The sequence below is a fragment of the Cydia fagiglandana genome, chromosome 22 (genome assembly GCF_963556715.1).
Source record: "Cydia fagiglandana chromosome 22, ilCydFagi1.1, whole genome shotgun sequence".
NCBI lineage: Eukaryota > Metazoa > Arthropoda > Insecta > Lepidoptera > Tortricidae > Cydia > Cydia fagiglandana.
The window spans coordinates 654,091-679,250 of NC_085953.1; the positions used below are offsets into that span (position 1 = coordinate 654,091).

Below are 25,160 nucleotides of genomic sequence, written 5' to 3' on the forward strand. Positions count from 1 at the left end.
CTTTTTTGTTACTTAAAATCGATTAAAATTACAACTATGCCAAGATCAACTGACTATTTTTATTAAATCCTATTAAAAACTTGGTGAAAATTGTCTTAAAATTCGTTAAAGTAATAAATAGCATTCAAAAACTTTTATCAATTTTCACCAAGTTACTTAAAACCCGATCATCCCATAATACTTAACAGGAAAAAGCAGAAATGAAACATCTTGTAGAGATTTTCCGTTTATTTAGTTAACAGTCGCAAATATTAAAATACTTAAAATAGGTATTTACATCGTACAGGGTAATTCTACCTACGTAGGTAAAACAGTTCATTCAGCGCAAATCATACGGTATAAACCATTACCGTAAAACCACCCAAATAGTCCAAAAAATAACAACTATAGTCCAAAATTTAACAACTATGGTTCAAAACTAACTCGAATGTCTTCATTAGATGTACCTAAGTATTAGAAAGACACAGTTCTAAGATATATATTTTCATAAATGGAAGAAATAACTCGGACACGTACTTTGGACCATAGATGTAGTATTGGCCCATAGTTGAGCACTTTTACGGTACATGATCACTTAGAATAAATAAGGTCCAAAGAAGATTCAGACTGAAAGCAAAGGACAGATTTCTCAGAATAATTGTTAGTGATTTGATAATTGAGATCGAAAAAATCTGTCATCTGTTTACAGTCCGATCTGAAAAATATGGGCACATTCTAAAATACTTCAGTCAACACAAAGCTACAAAAAATACCTTACTTTTTACACTATTTTCAGACGATATACCCAAAATCTTTGGAGATAATGATAATGACGACAATTTTACAAATTTTGAAGTTTGATGAGAAAAAAATTTTTGTCACCTTTATGTTGATCAAAGTAATGAAGATTAACATTCAATAAACTTTTTTTAAACAAAAAAGGTTAAGAAACATTTAAGACTAGACAAAACAAATGTGCGTATGATTTCCAGAACTAACCCTCAAAGGACTTAAAATATGTAGGGAATACTTCAAGTACTACTTTATATGTATTGTCATTTAGTCGCCCTATATACTAAACGAGAGACATATAAAATTTCTCAAAAGCACTGGTTGACAAAAACTTACAAATAATGTGTTCAAAGCTTGAACATGTTAGATAAGAACTTCACAATGCTATAAATATAGGAAATGATATAAAATAAGATAACAAAGAAGGAACAAGGTAACTTGATAGTAAATATAAATAAGTACAAAAACTAGATATCGGAAAGGTTTACTATTTTTTTGTGATACACTTAAGAGATCGTTTTTCGTTTTTTTTTTCAAGCCTTTCCGATATCGATATTTATTATAACCGAGCGAAGAAATCCAAAACATGAGCAAAATCTAACGTCCTTTATAATACTTTCATTATCATACCTAATTCAAAATTTTTGGGGGTTTGTGGGGAATTCATAAATGTATAAATATCCTCGGACGGTATCGGCCTGTCAGTTAGAACAAAATTTTGACAGTTTCGAACAACGGACAGACCGATACCGTCCGGCGGACTGTTAATCACTGGGTCCCTTTAGAACTTGACCAGCGTTAACCCTACTATTAAAATCAAGTAACGCAGGACCTTGAATAACATCACACTTATATTGAATCTCTTTCTGCATAATTTCTCCTGGAATTATCTAAACAGCTGCTCTCAAAGAGACTAATTTACAAGACTTTCAAAAAAATCACGCTACAGAAAAACCTTCCATACCCACTTGATGCCATTCAAAGTCTTGCGCCTCATACTCGTACAAATGGCCAGTAATATTAAAGTCCTTGAAAATAATTTTACAAAGACATCTATAAATTCCCCACTAGGTACTTCACAACTGCTTCACAACCTAAACCTCAACCTTATACGGAGAGCCAGGGATGTGATCGTCGCCCCACTTGACGATGACGATGTACTCCCCGCGGTCGCGGACCACGTACGAGCAGTCGTAGTTGTGGCGACCTTTGTGCTTCAGCTGGACCTCGTCGCACGGGCCCTTGGGGCCGTAGATGCCGACGTAAAGGATGTTGTTGCCTGGGGAAGTAAGTATTGTTAATGAAGAGTAAGAATGAAGGTTACATACGAATCCTACTGATATTTTAGAATGATATCTAGATTTGACTTAGAGAACCTTGATAGTAATCTACTGGTATGGTCCAAACAAAAGGGCTTTCATACCCTATTCGCAAAATGCGCTCTAAGGATGGCTCGCGTTAGACCGGGCCGTGTCCGGGTCGGAGCTTCCGACGCATCGTTTTCTATGGAAAGCATCACGTGATCGCCTGTCATGTCATAGAAAAATAAGCGCTGGAAGCTCCGGCCCAGACACGGCCCGGTCTAACGTGAGTCATCCTCTAATCACAGCATAGACCAAAATATTAAATGTATGACAGCACGGAACCTTGCTGTCTCTTTCTGGGTGGTTTTCACTGAGACCAGCTGGAACTTTGAATTCTTTGAAAGACCACACAAAAAACAAAAGTTGTCTTACCAGCATCGCTACACGTGACAGTGAACTGGTTATGCTTGTTAAGATATGCCTTCTTCAGCCCCATGCCCTTGCTGGTGACCTTGGAGGCGTCGGACTTGAAGTGGGGAAGCACGGGGCCCTGCTTCTGGCCAGTCTTGGCCACCTTCTGGACAGTTTCCACGGAGACTGAGGAGGTCTCCTGGGCACCGACTTCGGCCAGGTTTCCACCTGTAAGTATACAATAGGTTATGACACCTTCTTAGTTAACTAAACAAGGAGATTAAATAAAGAAGAAAATATGCGTCTCTATTTAGACCTAAAGATCAGAATGCTATTCAGCTGGATTTTCGTGTGGTTTTACCTACAATCACACATCTCACCCAAAGCACAGTGCAAAAGTGTTAGGCCCAGGGCCATATCTCAGCCAAATAAATGATAGATTCTCTGTCGTGTCGTACGAGGGAGTTAAAAGGCTGGCCCAGCAAAAAGACTCGTGGCGAGTACTCCACCGGCAAGAACATAGCTCTTAAATATTGATGATGTACCTAAAATTCTTGTTGGTACAACCACACGAAAATATCCTTCCTTTTCAAAGTAATTAATGGTGATTCACTAACCAGTAGCTTCAATCTTGAAGGGAGAGCCGACGATGTGATGACCGTTGTACTTGATGCTCATGTAGTAGAAGCCAGGAGCCAGGGGAGTGTAGCGCACCTACAAACGATCAACAGATTAGCTTTAGAATCAGTCTGAGGCCTAATAAAAAAAATGTTGAAGATATGAAATGAAAATGAAATGAAATGAAATTTATTATTAATAACAGAGTTACAAGTCAATACATTTTATCATACATTAATATCACAATATTAAATTATATTTATACAATATATTTTATAAATTAATTACATTTACATATTATTTCATAAACATAAGTAGGTACATATTCTTGCGGTATGTTTTTGATTTAAAGAATTATTGGTAAATCAAAAAAATCTTGATAGGTATAAAATAATTTTTCCGACAGCCACTTTTTTAGTTTTAGTTTAAACGTCGCGATGGAAGTTGCATTCCTTACAGTATCAGTATAATTTAGCACAATCAGTCTCAATTAATTCCTATTAGTATTTAATAAAAAGACGCTGGTAATGCTGTAGTGGTAAGCTGTATCAGAGACGCAGCTGTAGTGGAGTAGATACGTGTGTAGTGCGAGTTAGAGCCAGTGTCCAATATCAGCACTTTTGCAGCACGGCCTTTGATCTCACTCGTTGAGGTTGATGCAAACCATTAAGGACCAGAATCTCTCTTCCGTAGCAGGTGGACACTTTGTCACATTTGGTCTTCGTTCGACCCTACTGATTGATTTTAAACACGTTGCAAGTACAAATGGTACAGGTTAACCTGAATGATACGAACCTTGTATCCCTCCTCGACTTCTGTGCAGTCCATGGCGACCCTGGAGGGCCCGTCCATGTTGACGGCGAGGTTGCCCGCGCCGGCGTTGCAGGTGTCGATTATAAGGTCGGTCTTTACACCTGTAAGTAAAGACAATAAGTGAAGCTTTCATTCAAACTCTTTTAGAAGTTAGATGTTTATTATTCCTACAATATATATTTTATATGAATCAGATCTAACACAGATTGGGGTAACATTAATAGTCAGGACAAAGAGCATGGTTTTATTCGTTTCAATCTGAATGTACTGCACAATATGGAAGGAATGGGACTCTGCCTTCAGCCTCGCAGTCTGAAACCACTTAAACCTGCTCCAACGGATTGAATTAATTTGGCAAGAACACCATACTTACTTAAGTCTTTAATTTTCATAGAAGCTGCAGTAGGTAGGTGTTGTTCAATGATTTCAATGCAGACTATAAGTTATTATCAGATAGCAGCCCTCCCAATGCTGAGAAATAATCGACCTTACATCATCCAGTATCAAAACTCGGAGGATAATTGCCAGGGCTGACGCTCAACTTTCAGTCGTCCAGTCCGTTTTATCGGTCACCAAACTATTTAACTCGACGATCAAGGTCAGGACTACGCTTAATTTTCGCTGGATTGCATGCAATTCGGTCTTTCGCGGAACGGATTGACTGGCTCACCGACTCCGGGGGTCCCGTATTTAGAAGATCCCTGATTTCCAATAACACGTACCAGTTTTCACCTGCCCCAGCCCAGGTCCATGAGCATGAACCGCCGCGGGATCAGCGTCATCCTTCCCCACTTTGATCCTGAGCGGAGAGGCGGGGATGTGGACCCCGTTGAACTTGACGTTGATGTTGTGGACGCCGTTCTCTCGTGGCATGAATCTGATGCTGTACTGGTCCCCGTCGATGTTCTGGATGAAGCAGTCGTCAGTTTTGCCTGAGGGGGACATCACCTGGAATAAAGGGGACATTTAGATAATGTGTGACGTTACATTTCACAAGAAATCCCGTTATTTTTAGAGAAAACCATATTTTAGTGAAACTCTGAAAATGACACCAAACTTGACCACAGTTAGAAATTTTGGGGGCACTCAGCTTAATTTTTACTTATTGATAATAACGGCACAGTATCATAACATTTGTCTATTGCGATAGCGTAGCATACAGTAATCTAGAGAGTTAAAATCTAATAAAACATACAGGTACTTACTACCCAAAAAAAATTGTCTCAGAACCAATTTTCGTGTCCTTTGGTTTCTACGGAAAATCGCAGACAAACTGTCAGATTTATATAGCCCTTTATGCAGTTTATAAAGTTGAAATCACGACGTTAGAATTTCATAAAAATATTTTACTCGTTGCATAATAATATAACCTTTCCATGCTTAGAGCATTTTATAACTACTACAGGTTCTACGTTTCCATGCTAATGTGTTAAAACTCTTTTTAATCTACGGAAACTCGCTACCGCCAAATATTCACAACACACAGACTACACCACAATAACATTGGTTTCATATCAAACTACCTACATAATATTTCCCATGCCGCAACTGCAGTTTAATCCCAACTTTTCTTTTGTGGGTAGTCCCATATTAATTTTTATATCGCATCGTGCACACTTCCCGTATTCATCCCGTTGTTGGGCCACAGAGCTAGGAATGTGGCAGAAAGTTTCATTGCTTATTTTCTATTTCGCAGAGTTCCGCCGCTCCAGAATTTTTCGTAAGAATAAATATACCAAATTTGGGTTTTTTAGGTTTTGGTATTGGAAATATGGTATAGTAATTTAAAGTCTATTTGTAAGTTTGTAACTAACAACTATGGGTTGGATCGTCCGAAATAAATGTTTTTTTTTTTAATAAATGAATAGTGAGCATTGTCGATCATGCCAAACTCCGCAGCGATAAAGTGTGGCGGTGCCACTATAAAAGCTTTAAATTTCATAAAAAAATTTGGTCGCTATGCTACAATCTGTCTTCATTTTTATATGAAGCACCTGTCACGTAAAAGGATGTAGACATTTTTTAGAAGTTAGCACATAATTTATGAGACTTAAGGAACTGTCACAGGGACAATCTTTCGACGCGAAAGTTATGTATATTTATAGTAGATATTTATTGAATGCTAACCCTCTATCCGTTCAACATTCGTAGGTCTACGTGGTTATAAAATATGAAAGGCGCAGAGATTTATTCCTGTAGCGCCTCACGCGCGGTCAGTAGGTTTTATTACATTTTTTCGCGCCAATGTGGCCAGGGGGGAAAAGACGAGAACTTTAGTTTTGGGACAAAGTTGGGTTAAAAAAGTGATTAGGTAGAATCAAGTTTATAAAACTAAAGCTGACGCTTTTTTATATTGTAAAGCTTTTTAAAGAATGTTCAGCATTTTTGGAGATATTTAAAAAGCAATATTCTACATGTGCTTTACACATTTATTGGGAATTTGCATAGTTTGTCGTGATTCATTTGTATTTAATATAATCGATATCCTAGGATTACATTTGTTAATTTAGAATTATAATCTATAATGATTTTTTGGCGTATTTGGTTAATGACTTAGTTTTTTTTTCTATAATTAATTAAATAGGCAAAAAAATACATTAACAGGTTCATACTACAAGACCCATAGGTATACTCCATATAGTATTAGGCAACACCTTAAGATGTGTGCCGATGGAAGTTCACATTATTGTTTTTAAAAAAATCGTAATTATCTTTATACTTATTTATATTATATATGGTTTAAGACATTTATTATCTCATTAAGAATTTACAAAATTCACTTACATGAGATACACTTATAAAACAACACTTTTTTTGGGCTAGCGTGCACTAATTAATTTAAATGTAAACAATATTATATACATAATAATTACTACAATTTAGACTATAATTTATACTATAATTTTTGTAATGCATGGTAAAGTGGGTAGAAATCGTTTGTAACATGTAGGTATTAATTACCAGCGGCTTAGAGAACAAGTTATTTCGACCGTCCTGTTCAGATGCGTTGCAGCGTAGATAACGAAACTAGTATGAATGTTCACGAGTTATAATGTAACGCGGCATGGATGGATGCGGCATGGCTGTGCACACTACAGATGTGGTAAAATATTTGAGTTAAAAGGTAATATTATAGTCTTCTTAGTTACTTATTATTCCGTTTTGATTTTATTTGCTGCTTATAATTTTATTAAAGGTTTTATTATTTTTATTTTTTCATTTTTATGCATCTATTATTATCTCTATTTACCGTATTTACCACACTAATTATAAGGAGATTTTTATATTAAATTGTATAATTATTTATCTTTTAATCAATGGATTATTATTATTGGTTTTATTTTTCCAATTTATTAATATCTAAGTAATTTATTTTATTTGTATTTTTTATTTTAACTAATTTAATTATTATACTTAGTATAACAATTTATTAATTATTATTATTTTACAGATTGTAGATTATTGAATATATGGAATTTTAGGTGTTTTTTGAATGTTGTTATAGTTTTAGACTCTTTGATATCTCTCGGTAGCTTGTTGTATATTTGCGCCCCTTCATAGACGATGCTTTTTTTTCCATAATTTGTCCGTGGGGTCTGCAGTATTAAATGATCCGCATTTCGTAATTTCATTTTTTGTACTGTGTGTTTTTTTGTGAAATTTATCTGTGAGTGTATGTCTTTTTGGAGTATTTTACGGACTAGTAGGCATGTATAGTAGATATATGACTGGGTAATATTCATAATTTTAAGAGTTTTGTAAATTTTTTTAGTAGGGGTTCGGGAATTATAGTTAAACAGGGCTTTTATCAGTTTATTTTGGGCTATTTGTATTTTGGATAGATTGGTTTTGGCTGCTGTCCCCCATACTTCGATTAAGTAATCAATATGTGGCTTGATTAAGGAATTGTATATTAAGTATTTTACCTTTTGTGGGAGACACCGCGCAATAGAGCGGACTGCACCAGTTAGGGAGGTGAGTTTTGATTTTATCTTCTCAATATGTGACCTCCATGTTAATTGACTGTCTATTATTAAGCCAAGATATTTTTCGTCTGTTTTATTATTTATAAGTTCATTGTTTAGTGAAGGAGGAGTGTAGTTATTGATATTTTTATTTTTCGCAGTAAAAATTACATAATTTGTTTTTGCAACGTTCATGGTAAGCAAGTTATGTTGAAGCCATGTATTGAGAAGATCTAAATCCCTTTGCACTTCTATCATTATATGTTCCATGTCATGTCCATAGTAAAAAAGACTGGTATCATCGGCGTATAAAGTCAATTTACCTTTTAGACCTATGTCTTGGATGTCATTTATGTATAGAAGAAATAGGAGTGGCCCTAAAATAGATCCTTGCGGTACGCCATACGTTATTAGCCTAGGACTGCTTTGATGTTTGTCAATTTTAACTACTTGTTGGCGGTTTAACAGATAAGATTTTAATATTTCATGGGCTTTTCCTATGATCCCTATATTATGAAGTTTGTTTAGGAGTTTTTCATGACAGACCGTGTCGAAGGCCTTTTTGAGGTCAATGAAGACGCCTACGGTAATTTGCCTTTGGTCAATCTTTGTTTTAATTGTGGTAACTAAGTCGATTGTAGCTGAGAGCGTGTTTGATTTTGATCTGAAACCATATTGATGTGGAGATATAATATTTTTTGACGTAAGAAATTTGTTAAGACGAGCGTAGATAACTTTTTCATAGACTTTAGAGATCATAGGGAGTACTGAGATAGGGCGGTAATTTCCGGGGTCGGTTTTGCAACCTGATTTAAAAATCGGTGTTACTTTCGCGGTCTTTAAGGTGTCGGGAAAAGTGCCTTGTTCCAAATTTTTATTTATACACTTCGTGAGTTCGTCTGTTATTATTGGCTTCACGGATTTTATCAGTTTCGCTGTAATACCATCGTAGCCAGAACTGGTATTTGCTTTTAGACTTGTTATGATTTTGCTTATTTCGTCTGTAGTGGCTAGCTCTAGCTGATTAAGGGTTTCAGTGTGATTTGTTTGAGAAACTGCACGAGTCTGAACAGGGTTCTGATTAACTACTGGAATTTTATTAGCAAGTGATGATCCGATCGTAGAAAAATATACATTGAACTGCTCGCACATTTCTGCTGTGTCTGTAATGACCTTTGAGTCCAATAGCAATTTAGCTGGTGGTGCAGTTTCCTTTCTTTTATTATGTGAAAGTTCGCTTATTAGGCTCCACATCTTCCGAGGTTTGTGTACGCATTCCTTAAAGTTTCTAAAGTAGTAGGTCTTCTTTGCATTATGTATATTTTCTGTTACCAGGTTCTTCTGTCGCTCGAGCTCTTCCTTTAGTTGTTCGTTTTGTGAGTCATTTTTGTAGTTTCGCCAAAGTTCATTTCTTTTGTCTATATCGTTTACCAATTCTTTATTTATCCACTCTTGCTTCGGTGGATTTAAAATTTTAAATTTTATTATTCTACATTCCGTTAAACACTTTTGTAGTTTCTTCTCAAAATGTTCATATACGTCATTCTCCTTATTGTATGTATCAAGGTTTTTGTAGAATTGATCATAATCTATTGCAGTATATTCGACTTTATTTCTTAGCGGTGGCTGATAATTCTTGATTTCACAATATATTTGTTTATGGTCGGCCAGTTGTGAGTCTATAATGGCTATATGAAATTTATTTTGTTTTAAGTTAGAGCATACGTGATCTAAGATCGTTCTCGTTGTTGATGTTTGGCGAGTACAATATATTGGGTCGATTTTATTTAGTATTTTTATGTCTTTTTCTTTAAGAGTCTGTGTGTATTGCTTTGTAGATGAGTTTGGTTTAAGTAGATCGTAGTTGAAGTCTCCAAAAATCAACACTCTCTGGCGTCCTTGTAGTTGTTTAGAGTATTCTTCGATGAACTCAGCAGAGTTTGTACGTTCTGGTTTATATACCGTTCCAATATCTAGGGAAAACTTTTCAATGTGTATCCATACAAAATGGTTGTCGTTTATATTGCGTTCTTCAATTAGATGGTGTTTCAGGGTTTCATGTACGAAAATAGATACTCCTCCTCCTCTGCTATTGTGTCTAAAGTTGTAATAGTGAGCATATCCTGGTATTTGCAGCCTTTTAGCTTCGTCGTCGTCCTTAATCCATGTTTCTGTTAAAGCAACAATATGTATAATCGTTTCAAACGAGCTCAGGATACATTGAAGTTCGTCAAGTTTACCTGGCTTCACAATGCTTCGAATGTTTGTGTAGAAACATTTGATTGACTTGCTCGTTATTTCTATTTGGGAGTATATATTTGAAATTTGATATGTAATTTGACTTTTCGAATCGTCTACGCCGTTGGGATTTAGTTTTTTGTCTGCAACTGAACAATCGTTGGCATTCCTTTTACGTATTTGATGCCCAAATTTTTCTCTCCGTTCGAACTTCTTAAGTCCATTTCTTGTTTTGTGTTCTTCAGAATTTCTCTTTGGTAAGGTGTTTGGTCCGAATATATTTTTACGTTTTTAGTCTTGTTTCTGTTTCTAAGTATGTATTTTACTGGTCCCTCTGATGGGAAACAGGCCTTTATTGGTCGGTTTTTATTTTGAGTATATTTCCCGAGACGGAAGATTTGTTGGGGTTCAGGACAGTCGGCGGATATTTCTCGGATGACTTTGTTGATTTCTTGTCGTTCGTGGGCGTCCTTGTCGTCGATCGTAGGGTCAACTTCTTCAATACCTACTATTATTATATTTTTGCTACGCAGAGTGCGTTGTTGACATTCCGCGATGACATCATTGTAGCAAGTCGGTGTGATGCTTATCGGCGCCTGCTCAATAGACGACTTGAGTGTGTTCAAGTTTGTTTCAAGAAGCTGTACCTTATTGTTAGCTGCACTCATAGAGGTAGTCAGTTTTGACACCTCTGTCTTTAAATTGTCTTGTTCAGTGGTAATAGCCTCGATGCGGGTTGAGATATTGCTAATTTCATTTTTAATGGTGTTAACATCTGCACAGAGCTTTGTTATGTTTTGTGTCTGGGTTGCGGCATTTGTTTTTATGAGAGACATCATCTCTGCCATCTGGCCTTTTAGCTCAGCTAAGTCTGATAAAATATGGCTATTACCATCAGATAATTTTCGTTTGTGGCGAACAGTTACCTTTTGTCGGTCGAGATCGGTGTTAGTTGATAAATCTGGCTGGGACCCGCCCAATTCGCTGCTAACGCCGCATCCATTTGGTGAGCTTAGTGACTCCTTGGTGGACATGGTGGCTCCTTGACGCTGCTTACCGGCGCGGTGCGCTACGTGTGAGCGGTATGAAAAATAATGAACCCGTCTCGTTTCCGCGCGGGGTAGAGGAGCGGTTACGGCAGCGTTTGAAATCTCACTAAGTGGCAATAAGTAATAATTGATGCACTTTTAGTCACTATACTTTAATCCATGCGTTTGTAGAAATAGGGTTAACATTAGAAAAACAGGACTTTTAATATTTTTAAAATTAACTTGTAACACGTCCTCACTGGACTGCGCTCGTAGCCGATTTTTATTTATATTATCCTTTATATATACAAAGTGATTTTTTAAAGTGAAACAGTATGGGGAATTCTACGATTGAAGATAAATGAAACTGTCTTTGGAAGTTTTTTTGTCAATGTAATTTTGGCACAGTCAAAATTTTGGTCGAGTTTATGTTGCCCCTGAAATTTTACGTACTCGTGATTACATGTTTATTTATTTATTTTGATAATCAGAGCCTATGAGATACGTGTTGGGAGAAATTCTTTTATTTCCTTAAACTCCTGGCCAGCACCATCCATCATAAATCTGCGTCACATGACGTACAGTCGGCCGTCATGTTCACACGATAAATCAAATTGACCCCTCGCCGGACTATGTACAGCCAGCTGCGGTTACTGTTACAAGACGTCGCGAAGAAACGGTTTTACTGATACTTTTCTAAAGTGTCAGCATACTTCTATGGATTTCCTTCTAATGCTTAAACGAAGTTCGAGGATCATACTGTAGTTATTTTTAAGTAGATATTTTATCATACTTATTAGACAAAAATATTTTTTTAATAAGGTGAAATAATTACATATTGAAAGTTTATCTAATTTGTCACAAAATACTGTCACATCATTTACTCGTATTATTTAATATGCAATATTATACGTCAAAATTTCATAAAAGTTTGACAAAATAACACTTGCATTGCGTGTGCTATCAAAATCGTTATAGACTTTTCTTGGTCTAACTCTATCAAACTTATAAAGTCGCCTGTGTTTTAAAAATAGAATTCAAGTAGTAATGAGTTAGACTTAAACGGAATAGGATGATTAAATGATAAAAAGTATTTTTTAAATAAATAAAAAACACTTTTTTTTTCAGTAAAGCATGTGCAGAAATTGTTTGACAAACTGGATACAAATAGCACAGGATAGATCCGACTGGCTTACTCTGGAGGAGGCCTTTACCTGAGAGGGGGTTCTTGCTTAATTCACCTAGTAAAAAAAAACAAATAACAACATAAGTGACCAAACATTTAATAAAACTGACTATTAGAAAACATTTAATAAATTGTATTGTAAATTTAATTCACGTTTGACATTGTAATATGCAAGAAATAAAAGGCTTTTTTATTTTTATTTATTTTTATTTATTTATTTATGTGCAGAAATTGTACACTCCTTCCACATTACCAGCGACGGTTTTTTTATAAAATAAATTGGTACTAAAACAATTCCGTCTGACTGTACAGCCTCTTTATTGGAAGACATATTGTCTGCCGAATCTCGCAATGATCCACCGAGATTTGTAAATCTTTAACTGGGGTTTGCATACTATGGCGATCCATGGGTTTACTGAATTATTGATAGTTTATTTGATATTCACGGGTTTAGCAGTTTAATGGTTTATTGTAAGGGATAGCTCTATTGTATTTAAAACGAGGGCAAAACTACAATAATACCAACTATACAATAATAAGACACAAATAACAGACAAGAGTCCAAATTATTAAAAGTGGGCACAGTGAGTAAATAATATTGCAAGAGAAGTTTCACAGTTGGCATTCAAGTATGTTATCGTGTGTTATGATTTCCCGTGTGTTATGGTACAATTTTTGTGAGCGTTATCTGTGTAAAGCATTCTTATGCTAGTCTCAGAAGAGAGCTAAAAATTACTGTTTTTCTCTTGAGTCGCTTTTGCTAATAGATTTAGTGAGAACATTTTGTCTACCGTCCACAGTTCATCCAAATTCCAACCTTAGATGATTAAGGTGGTGGTACTTACTGATGCTCGACGCGGTCCCAGTACATGTCATCTTGAAACTTAAGTCATTGTCATAGAGGTAACAGCAGGGTGTCATCTATTGGGCATTAGCATGTCGAGCACTAGACTACCACCTTATACCAGATGAAACATGAGGCTACACACAATACTGCTGTACGTTTTGCAGAAAAACTTTTGCCGCATGATTATTTTTTACCGCTATGTAACCTGTTTATCCCAAAAAAGTTTTTTTCAAGGGACAATTGAGTTTGTAATCTTACCCTAGCGTCCAGATCTCCTTTAGCCCCATTGAGCCTGATGTAGAACTGCGCTGGCTTGTCCACCTGCGCTGCGTCGGGGAACTGGGCCACTTCCAGGAGATGGGCGTCGCCGATAGCGGGGGAGATGTACACTTTGAAGGGGGAGTCCGGGATGTGCTGCTCGTTGAACTTGAGGCCGATGCGGTATTCGCCTGGGGAAGGATATTACATTAAGTGACTGGTAGAGAAATGCCTAAAGGCATCAAAAAAATTTAGTATAAGAAATTCAAATGATATCAAGTGGGATACCGCTTGATCTAGTAACTAGACTTTGAAATTATGTCCCCTCTTCGTATTGGCCATTTTCCATAGTTAATAAAAATCATTTAAAAAATAACACTGTCTATATGTTTGAGTTAGAGAGAGACCGTAACAAGTCTGCAGCGATTTTGTCATTTTAAACGTCAAATTTCTATGAAATTATGACGTATACACTTACACTGCGTGGGCTATCAAATCCGCTACATACTTTTATTGGTGCGACTATAGCGTTGTTCATGACTATTCAAAATTTCAAATCGATAGCTTAATTACGAGTACCAAGTTCTTGAGATACGTATTTACTTAGCAATATGACAGTACGGACAGAGTCGCACCATAAGGGTTCCTTTTGTACCTTTTTGGTACGGAACCCTAAAAATAAGGAATAGGAACCAAAGCAAAAAAACTAATCCGAACGGCAATTAAAATCAGAATATTGAGTCTAAAACAACTCAACTCCAATAAAATAGTTCATTGCATATTGTTAGCATTCCATCCATCTACATCTAACATCTTTACATCACCCACCTGTCTTCAATTAAGCGGCACTTTGAAATTCTAATTCCCCCGATCCCGACAAATACACTAATAAATTTGCACGCCCTAAAAACCCGAGAAATTGTACAAAAAACATTTAAATTGGTCTAAAAACCTCAGAATACGTCAGTCAATCTGAATAACGGATAACGATGCTACGATACATCTTCCCAGGCCGTGCCTGAATTTGAATTTTTACATATAAAAGTTTTTTTTCGTATGGGACGCGGCGCTCGCGCTGGTGGTCATACAGTTTTGCAGATTTATTTATCCGAATGCTGGTTTTTTGGCCACGTTTTTGCTGATTGTACAAAAATGTCTTGTTTTTACTGGGTTTCTTTTGGATTTGGTTTTGTTTCAGCAAATTAGATGAGGGCCGATGACACAGGGCTTTACTGAGCTATAATAACTGCAGTTTAAAATATACAGTTAAGCAAATTTACATATCTGTAAATCCGATCAATTGAAGAAGCTAGATGCTTATCCAAAGCTACAATTTTCAGATTATTCCAAGTTGCATAGCATAACTTGGCTGCGAGTTTATTGAGTTAAACTTAAACACAACAGGAATTAGAAAATGTAGTAGTTAGTGATAATTATTGCTTTATATTAATATTTATATTCTACGCCATAATGACAAGCTAATCCCTGGTTTTGACACCCTCCATTATTTAAACGTCAGTTAGTTGCCAAATAATGATGCAGACTGTGTGCAAAGTGAGTGTCGTGAACATTCTACTCCATAATTACTGTTGCTCGCGGCAGTCGCTAGTTTAAGCGCTACTCAAACTTCAGTTATTCACAAATACAACCAGGCCCCCCAATGGTCCAAATAATGATGTAGGCTATGCAAAGCAGTAGTATTGACATGCCCCGGGTCGGTGCCCCGCTTTCCTGCTTCTTATTAAGGTTTTTTGATAATAAAAAACTGTTTTAATAATAAAAACAGGTGTACCGGTTTTTGTGGGAAAGCTTTGTTATGTCATTGCGAACTTTACGTTTTCTGTTTGGTAAAAATTGTGCTTTATTGATTTTGAAGTGGGTTGAGGAAAGTTTAAATATTTTTACGAAGTAAAATCTCGGAGTAATTAACAATGGAGCCGCCATTAACAGGCGTTCCCCTCTGTCGAAAATAGGCGGCCAATGGTCAACCACATGTCAACCATATGTATGGACTGACGTTTATCTGACATGACGTACTACCTATACATTTGATGTGCCCCTCCCCCGCAAAAAACGGCAGACTATTTTGTACCGAAAATTTTAGACATGGCGTCTCCATTGGTTATAACCTCTAAGAGTAAAATAGGTTAAACTATTTACTTGATATTCTTACTCGATGAATAATCATTGTTGTTCTAAAAAGTGTCCAGGAAATGATCCGATACGTGTCTGCTCTAGAGCACTGTACTTTCTTAGTACGTTTTTTCCTTTTTTTACTATAAGCAATTGCATACTTCAAAATTTTGGTTTTAAATGGATTTGTTGTATAATTTTCATTCTGATAACTCCCTATTCCATAAATAACGATATTTTTACCTAAATTGTTAATGGAAAGTACCTTCAAGAAATACTCCTCAAGTTAAGTAACTTAAGTTAAATTTAAATGCACATGTACTTTACTTTCCTCGTAGTTGAAATAAAAATTGGAAAAAGTAGAGTATTTAACACGGGTGAAAGGCACCATTTCATTTCATCCCTTGGTTAACAATGTACTATTAAATACTCATATATTTCCTCATCTAACGCCAAATAAAACGGTGGGCCCGGTGACATCGTTCCATAATTAACCAAAGTATTATGACATCAAAAGCGAATTAGCGGGCTACGTACCTAATGAATGCGGGACAAGTTGCATGATGCAAATGCGCACTCGAATCGCACTTAGCAACAGCTGACGAACTGTTTCTAATGAGAATGGCGATTTAATGGGGTTTCATTGGCGTTTATTTACCATATTAGGGGGCATTTTCACTTAACTGTGCAACTTTAACGGCCGGTTAGCAATCGTTACAAAATTGACGGTCAATATCAAATCCCATACATTTTGTCAGGAATGTAGCGGTTAGACGTTACCGAAACACGACTTAAGTCGCGCTTTAAAGTAGAAGTTAGAATGAAAATGCCCTTTAAGGATGTCTCGCGAGTTACGCTAGACCGGGCCGCGGCCCGGCGACTCGGCCGGCCGGGCCGAAGCGTCCGAAATATATTGTCATTTTCTATGACCGCTGATCGTGATCACATGGTGCTTTGCATAGAAAAAGAAGCGCCGGTAGTTCTGGCCCGGTCCCGGCTTGGTCTAGCGTGAGTCAACCTTTACTAACTTGCGTTAATTCGTCTGCATATAATAATGTCTTCGAATTAGGGCGAATCAACTTAGACCCACAGTTTTGAGTGTCTGTTGTGTTACACAAAATATCATCACACTTGCTAGGCGACGCCGTCTGTAAATTATTATTCTATATTAAATATAAAATTTCGTCCTGTAATGTACGTACGAAATTGGGTAGAAGTTTAAATATGACATGTCGGACGCCTCGGCCCGGACACGGCCCGGTCTAGCGTGAGTCATCCTTTACCCAATACAGATTCCTCATATACCTCCTAACAGATTTTGTTACAAACCTAAAGCTATAACGCACTGAAAAACCGAGCAATCACAAAATACTCTCACCTCCAAATACAAAACTTAAGTCATTATTCGGCATCTAAGCTTGATACATTTATGAAGCATTTCTTAAGAAAAACCTCCTTTGGCGGCCAACTTTTTTGCGAATCAGAATACAATGGTCGGAGACAAATTCAAGAGTGGCATTCCTCGGGCCGTGGTGTTTAGGAGTCATTTTAATTGACCGCCTTGAAAATAATCGTCGGTAAAAAGGTTTTTTAAATTCTTCAAGGGACAGACGAAGCGCTATGACGGAATGCCACGGGGCTGGTTTTTGGACCTCCAAATGAAGTTTGATTGCATAAATGGGAGCATTTTGAAATGCAACTGCTAGCCGGATTTGCTTGTAGATTGCTTATTTTAGCGGCAGAAATGTAAGTAACAATCGATAACGTGACTAAGAAGAGAACGGAACTTCGAAACACCAATCGTAGTAAAATATTGATGAGAAAAAAAACAGCTTTAGCTTTTTGAATTAATTAAAAATTTATTAAATTAGTTAAAAATTATAGGACAGTGTAACGAACTGTACCTAAATTATTTTATGGTATACTATGGAACGTACTGAAATAAAAATATTTTTTTATACATAACATTGATAACGAGTCATCGTTTCTATAAGTAGTCTGTTAAACAACTTTGTCAGTAGAAGAAGGCCCGAAATTGTATTTTTCTCTGGGTCGATAACCCTTCGCGCCAAAATTATTTATGCCGCTTTTTTATACTGACGGATATTGCTTGACAGACTATAATATTGGATTTAAATAACACCTCAAGCAAAGTTACGTACTAAACTGAGGATAACTAGTAGTAGAGTTTTAACGTCAATGGTTTTAGGACAGAACGTCTCAATCTCAAAAACTAAATGAAACAGTAAGATAAACTTTATATTATTATCTTAATATCTTAAGAACAATAAGAACGTGGTACCTATCTAAAATAAATAATTTTTTGACTGTTTATTGCCGCTAACGAATGATGCATTGCTTAATGTAAAATGAATGAAATTATAGGAGACCTACTGGCGGAGTTAAATGAAACTTCCCGTTATAATAAATCACCTAATAATTAATTAATAAATACATTCAGATGACACGGAAAAATTAGCGATTGTTTCTGAATGTCACGCTTCAGCTTAAAACTCGTTGAACCATAGACGTGTGGCCAAAAAGGCCAGTACGCCACAAAATTTTAATTACCAGCCATACTCTGCTTAGTGACTTTATAAGGCTATACTGAACAACTTTTATTATGGGGTAACCAATGCCAAAATCGCGAAAAAAATTGATTGTCCCATAGAAATCAGCTGCATCACATCAGCCGAAATGTACTACTTATCTATAGTATGTGCGGAAAGAGAAGTCTTAGAATGTATAGGATCCCATACATTTCACGACTCTTCTCTTTCCGTACAGACTATACCTATGAAACAGCCAAATCATTTTTTCGCGATTTCGGCATTGGTCCCATAGTAAAAGTTGTTCAGTGTGATCTATATACTTACTACGGGGAGCAGGTATTGGTGCTTAAAATTTCACCCTGTATTTATTACCCTAACCTTTCAATTTTGACGAAATCAAAAGTCGAAACAATCGCAAATTCCAGTTATTTCTAAATCACCGGTGCGTCGGTTTTTTCCTCATTTCAAAGGAATTACAAAGAAAGTCAGCTATTTAACCTTCTTGTCTTCTTTTTATTGTATAAACAAGAAAAAAGATGTTTAAAATTCGGATGCTATCAAAAGCACGTCAAAGCCGCCGCCGCTACGAAATGAATTCTATGGGCCATTTATTTATTTATTTGGTAGAAAAGAAACAAGTAAGAAACGTAGTCAACTCTGCTTCTTCAAATATTGTCTTATAAATAATAAATGCGTACGAAATTCTTGTATAACCAAAGGAAATTTTAAAACCAATTTAAATCCGAGCAATATTACCACAACGCGGCAAAAACGCAAGAATCCAGATGTACGCACGCTCGAAATTATGACTTTCATTAGCAAAAACAAATATCGTAAATACCGGCCGGCACTGGTCATCAAGATCGCGACATCCATTACGTAAAAAAACTTACTGGCCGGTTGAAAAAAAAAAGAAAACAAAGTTTAAAAAATCAAACTGTCAAAACGGTGGCCGTAAATTTTCCCGCGTTGGCGCGAAGCGTCGCGATTGGTCGTTTGCGGCGGGGGCGTGGTTGTGAATCGAATAAGGAACATCGATATATTTATGAAGTGCATTTTGAGTGTTTTTTGGTGCACGCTCCTGTATGGCACCTTGGGGGCGGGGGTCATTTGACTTGGTGATGGCGATGCGTGGACGATAAAACACTGTGAGTTATTTGAGTAAACTACGGTGGTGCGGCATGGCCGGCTGAAACATGTAAACCTTTGCTTCGTCTAGTTAAATATCGCGGAGAAAAACGTACCAACTTTTAGTCTACAAATCTTGAAAAAAAAACTCTAGAAAGCCACTTGTATTGCTTACAGTAGGCGACATTTTTTTGTACTAGTACTTCTTTCCATCAAAAGCGCTGGTGGCCTGGCGGTAAGAGCGTGCGACTTGCAATCCGGAGGTCGCGGGTTCAAACCCTGGCTCGTACCAATGAGTTTTTCGGAACTTATGTACGAAATATCATTTGATATTTACTAGTCGCTTTTCGGTGAAGGAAAACATCGTGAGGAAACCGGACTAATCCCAATAAGGCCTAGTTTCCCCTCTGGGTTGGAAGGTCAGATGGCAGTCGCTTTCGTAAAAACTAGTGCCTACGTCAAATCAAGGGATTAGTTGTCAAGCGGACCCCAGGCTCCTATGTGAGCCGTGGCAAAATGCCGGGATAACGCGAGGAAGAAGAAGAAGACTTCTTTCCATCAAAAAGTACATATTTATATTTAATTTTGCACTTTTTAAGTTGTGTCAGCAGCTGCATTTTTAAGAGGCACATTCAAAATCATTAATGTAGAGTTAATATCAGTAATATTTATAATAATACTTATAGTTCTATAAAAGTATTTTATAGTGTTTTTTGCACCTTGCATCGTTCAATTATATAACTTACGTTTTACTTGTCCTATCGAACCAGTTTAATCGCAATAAATAGTTTTTTTTTTTAATTTAATCAAGCTATGAACGCGTTTTAGGGTAATGAGAAATAGGGCAGACTCAGATTTCCATGTTAAAAAAAATCAAGCTATGAACGTAACAGTATATATTGGGACGTCTAAAGAACTCGATTCTCACCGGTTTGCCTAACTTTCAGTCCGCTGAGCAGTTCCTAGAAATAAAATGCCAATTTAGCTCCGGATTGTCTATGAATATTTATGACACCTCGCCACTGAAATGATTATTTTTAATTGCTACTAGTCAGACATATTAATTTTTTCTGTAAAAAATACTAATGTTACGTACACTAACTTTTTTTAAGGTAGGTTAGCAGGACTTATGCTTGAAGTGTTAAAAATCCCTACAATGTAAATTGATATTGTAGATCTATCGCAGCAACGCTGTTAAAATTATTATTTTATGTTGTTCACTTACCAGGCTCATCGACTTTGTAAGACACATCACACGATCCATCCTTCCTGTCCTTAAAGTCGATCTCGGCCTTGCTCGGCCCCTCGAGCGAGATGGCCAGCTGGCCGGCGCCGGCCTCGCGGGTCCACACGTTGAACTCGTTGACGCGGCCGGCCTCGCCCCGCTCGAGGCCCGTGCCGCCGGCCTTGACTAAGTGGGCGCCGGAGTCGCGAAGGGGGCCGACGGTGAACTGGAAGGGGGATCCTGAAAAATGGTATTTTTTAAACACTTCACTTGTAACAAATAATGTAATAAAATTATACAAGTGGACTTTAACCTACTTCTGATAGCTGCCGGCCTAGCCAAGGTTACAATCGCTATCGCTTCGACAACGAAAACCATTATGTCTCTCTATCACTCTTCCATATTAGCGCGACAGTGACAGTTGCGTTTCGATCGCTACGGAGCGTAAGCGATTGGCATCTTGGCTACGCGGCCTGTATCGTTATACTACAAAGGATGTATGATTTATTGATTAGATAGCTGAAAAGATATTTACAGGTGTCCCATTGCAGCAAAGACAAGATATTAGTAGTAGAGATAGTAGTAGTAGTATCGACTAACTGGCTATGATATTGCTTAACATTATCCCAAATGGGGGATACACTATCCAAGAAGACAATCGTACTTCGCCAAAAAAGCCAAAAGAAAAAAATGTATCGGTATGACAGATGCTACGAAAAGTCACGTGACTATTATCATACATTATTTAAGTTTTAATTGACATTTCGATTGTTATTTTGCCTAGGCCTCCTAATCAAACTGCAACCTTGGGGTTAGCGGTTTAAAGAACGTTCAGTCACTCACCAGGAATATGGATTTCCCTATACTTGACAGATACTGTGTGGACGCCCAGCTCCTTAGGCACGAAAAGCACGGAATACAGTCCGTCTTCCACTTCCTGGATTTCGGTGTCTTTAGTCACTCCACCGGGGTTAGTGCCGGTTGCAGCTAGGTCAAATGAGGTGATCCCAGCAGTCAGTTACTTACCAGGAATATGGATCTCCCTGTACTTGACAGACACGGTGTGGACGCCCAACTCCTTGGGAACGAAGAGTACAGAATACAGTCCGTCTTCCACTTCCTGGATTTCGGCATCTTCTGACACGCCGCCGGGGCTGGTGACGGTGGCAGCGAGGTCGAAGGACGTGATACCTGCAATTACAAAAATTATGAAAACGCCCGGCGATGTACTGTACAAGGTGAACAGGAAGTAAGACCGTTTTATGGCTTTCCTTTTTTTAAAGATATTTTTACAAAATCATCTGAAACTTCGTTTAAACTTCTAAACATCTTTTAATGAACCTTAGCTTGCACGGCTAATATTCTGCTTGTTAACATTTCTTGTCGCAAGTGTCTGCCGCTACCACCAAAATGCAATGAGATTATTGATGTGTAGACCACATGTAGCTGAGGACGCAACCCGAATAAATACAAGGATAAAAGAGAGAGAGAGAGAGAGAGAGAGAGAGAGAGAGGGAGAGACTCATGACCACATACCAGGCATCTTGAAGGTCAGCTTGCAGTTGGTCCCGACTTCGGTGAGCGGCGCCTGGTCGCGCTGCCTCTGGATCTTCTCTCGCTGTCTGTTACTGCCTTCACCGGTAACCTGTGTAATTATAATTAAATCAGAAACATGTCAAAAATACTCAGTGAGCCAACAATATCAAACGATACGTCGTCGTTTTTACCCCAAACTGTAAAATTACGTGATTAGCGCATATTTCTGGTGACTAAGTAAGATGTCATCAGCATTTGCTACATTTTCATATTCATTATTTATTAGCCGTCATATTTTCGGCTGCCTATTCTATGTGTACGTGATATTTTTCACATACATTTTCGGCGTCATGCCATAAATGATCTGGAGTCTCCAGCTTGTACTCCAGCCAGCTGTTTCACGGACTCACCTTAACAGTGAACGGCGAGCCTTCCACGTGGTGGTCAGCGAACTTTAGGTTGACGATGTAGTAACCGGGCTCGGTGGGCTTGTAGCTGATGCTGAGGACGCCATCTTTGCTGTCCGCGCACTGAATCTCGGCTTTGCTGGGGCCTAAAAGGAAGACCAGTGAGTAAACCATCTTTATTGATACCAAATAAACTATATATAGGATTCACATTAGACAAAAACGATATGATATGACAAATATTATACACACATATTTTAGTCATTTCATTGAAGAAGAAAGAGAAGAATTTTGTAGTAGATATTTGATAATGTTCCTGAAATCTAGTTTACTTTAAATTGATTTACTATCTTTGTCCAAAAAATATAAGTATATAGAAATGTAAGTGTGTACCTTCAATAGACAGTGAAAGACCACCATATCCAGCATTCTTGGTGTCCACAGAGAAGGTGTTCTCAGCGTGAGTCTTGCCTTCTTTCAGAGCGGAGCCAGATACCTAGAAAACGAAAAAGCAAGAATAAGTCCTGCAACATTGCATCGTCATATCGCATTCATTTATGTTTTGGTAGGTGTTGGATGTCCAAGGGTCCAAGTTGTCCTCTGATTACACCAGAGAGTACTTTTAATACGGAATATTCTACCAAACCTAAGCGAAGATTGGACAAAGGAGTTCCTATTCACTTATTCACAAGGACACACAGCTAGATTTAACAAACGCTTAGAACGGTACTACACCGACCCGATCTAACCACTTTCTGCTTCCTGTAATACCTATGACACAGTTAGGGCAGCCATAAACGGACTGCTTTGAGCAGTCAGTGCCAACAGCTTCAAGCGGTCGCCGTTGGGTGATCTGCAGTTGCAATACAAAATCGTCATTCGCAATACACGAACCGCTCAAGCAGTTGCAACTGCTTCGGGCGATTTCATCATGCGGTCAAGCTGCAAAAGCAGTCCGTGTATGTTGATCACTGGGTTACTGCTCGAGCAGTCCGTGTATGGCGGTTCTTAAACGAATATTTATGAGCGAGTGAAGACGGAATTTGCCTTGTGACGAACCTTCCATTAGCGAAATTCAGATACAACTGTGCTGCCTTGATCCTCTTGCACCGTAATTTAGACGTTAACCCCCTTATTCATATAACTTTACGGACCTGATTTAATTAAATTTAATTATGGTTTATCCCTTTCTTACAAATACATAAGTCAAGATGACAGATAAGGACAAACGATTATTAGCAGGTTTGTAGCGCGTTTATGAATAAAGGGGTAAGGGGTTTCAATCTGGAGGTCGCGGGTTCGAACCCCGGTTTGTACCAATGAGTTTTTCGGAACTTATGTACGAAATATCATTTAATATTTACCAGTCGCTTTTCGGTGAAGGAAAACATGGTGAGGAAACCGGACTAATCCCAATAAGGCCTAGTTTACCCTCTGGGTTGGAATGTCAGGTGGCAGTCGCTTTCGTAAAAACTAGTGCTTACGCCTATGGGATTAGTTGCCAAGCGGACGCCAGGCTCCCATGAGCTAGGGTAAAATGCTGGGACAACGCGAGGAAGATGATGATGATCAATAAAGGGGTAAGTAGTTTCTCTCACCTTAACTTTCTTAGCGTCTCCAACCTCCTGGTCCTGCACGGTGATGTTGAAGGGCGAGTTCTGGATGTGGACGCCCATCTTCTTGACGGACACGATGTGCTGGCCGGCCTCGCGCGGCGTGAAGCTGATGCCGATGTTGCCGGACGGCAGGCGTTTCAGGAAGCAGGGCTCTTCCAAGCCTGATGGAGCCTGAAAATGAATAAAGTTGTGCAACTTTTTCCTAAACATCCTGGAAGGCAGGATTGAAAAGAAAAGAGAAGAAGGGAGACCCAGAATTACTTGCCTCAGCCAAATAAAAAATAATGCGTCGTATAAGGAAATTAAAAGACACAAGAAAGAAATTATACCGACAAGAGCAAAGCTCTTAAGTTATGATGATGATGATGATGCTGATGATGATGGTGATGATGATTATGCAATATGCATTCACATTCCGAATTCACTAAATTACATGAACGGTAGCGACATATACTTATACTTTGGCGAGCCCTAAGCCTCAGTCTGAGGCCTAACATGCACCTTACGATTTTCTTGGGTAAGTATGAAGGTTTAAATGTGAAGGTAATGTGTAGGTGTTTCGAAGAGTCGATTTTTAATGCTTTGTTTGTGATCTTTTGTGACTGTTCAGGCCCAATCACTTTTTTTTAATTTTTTAAGTGCTAAATTGTAAACATCTAAGTATATTCCTTAAATACTTACCTACTTGCTTATGGTTACTAAATTCCTTTAAACTGGTTAGCATGAAAAAAAAAATGGAATTCAATTAAGATGATTCTTTTAGAAATCAGTTATGAGGATCAAGCACTAAACTAATAACTAAAGTTCAAATGTACCTGGATAGAAGCGTTTAGACTGCGGATGTCGTTGTCAGTGATCTTCCCTGGCAGAGTGACCTCGCTGCAGCTGCCCACGGAGATCTGGTTCCTCTTGCGACCTTCACCTGTCACCTGTACAATGCAGAAAAGTTTTACGTAAGTATATGACTCATGTCACAGAATAAATGATAGTACTAGGTACGGAAGGTTCACTCTCTAACAAAACGCGTCTATTACGACAGATATGACCACTGGGTGGCGCAAGCGCGAGCAGGCGTCCGGTAGCGGTGTGCGGCAACTAGTATGGCTAGACACCAAAATTTGTAT

At 37.8% G+C, this 25,160-nt stretch overlaps 1 protein-coding gene across 9 annotated transcripts in view; it reads right to left on the bottom strand.

Annotated features, from left to right (window-relative positions):
• Positions 1-216: 216 nt before the first annotated feature.
• The window catches only part of LOC134675590 (filamin-A), a 104,380-nt gene continuing 79,436 nt past the window's right edge, over positions 217-25,160 (bottom strand). For 8 of the 9 annotated variants that reach the window (XM_063533896.1, XM_063533895.1, XM_063533894.1 and 5 more), the window contains 13 exons: positions 24,852-24,965; positions 24,019-24,207; positions 22,814-22,916; positions 22,424-22,566; positions 22,014-22,122; positions 21,504-21,668; positions 20,478-20,717; positions 13,440-13,630; positions 4,640-4,865; positions 3,900-4,018; positions 3,104-3,200; positions 2,508-2,714; positions 217-2,050 (listed from right to left, as the gene is read on the bottom strand). In XM_063533896.1, coding sequence (XP_063389966.1) covers positions 1,866-2,050; positions 2,508-2,714; positions 3,104-3,200; positions 3,900-4,018; positions 4,640-4,865; positions 13,440-13,630; positions 20,478-20,717; positions 21,504-21,668; positions 22,014-22,122; positions 22,424-22,566; positions 22,814-22,916; positions 24,019-24,207; positions 24,852-24,965 — 2,088 coding nt within the window. In that variant the 3' untranslated portion in view covers positions 217-1,865. Of the gene's footprint in view, positions 2,051-2,507; positions 2,715-3,103; positions 3,201-3,899; positions 4,019-4,639; positions 4,866-13,439; positions 13,631-20,477; positions 20,718-21,320; positions 21,335-21,503; positions 21,669-22,013; positions 22,123-22,423; positions 22,567-22,813; positions 22,917-24,018; positions 24,208-24,851; positions 24,966-25,160 lie in introns of all 9 variants that reach the window. The other variant, XM_063533891.1, reaches the window with a different exon arrangement.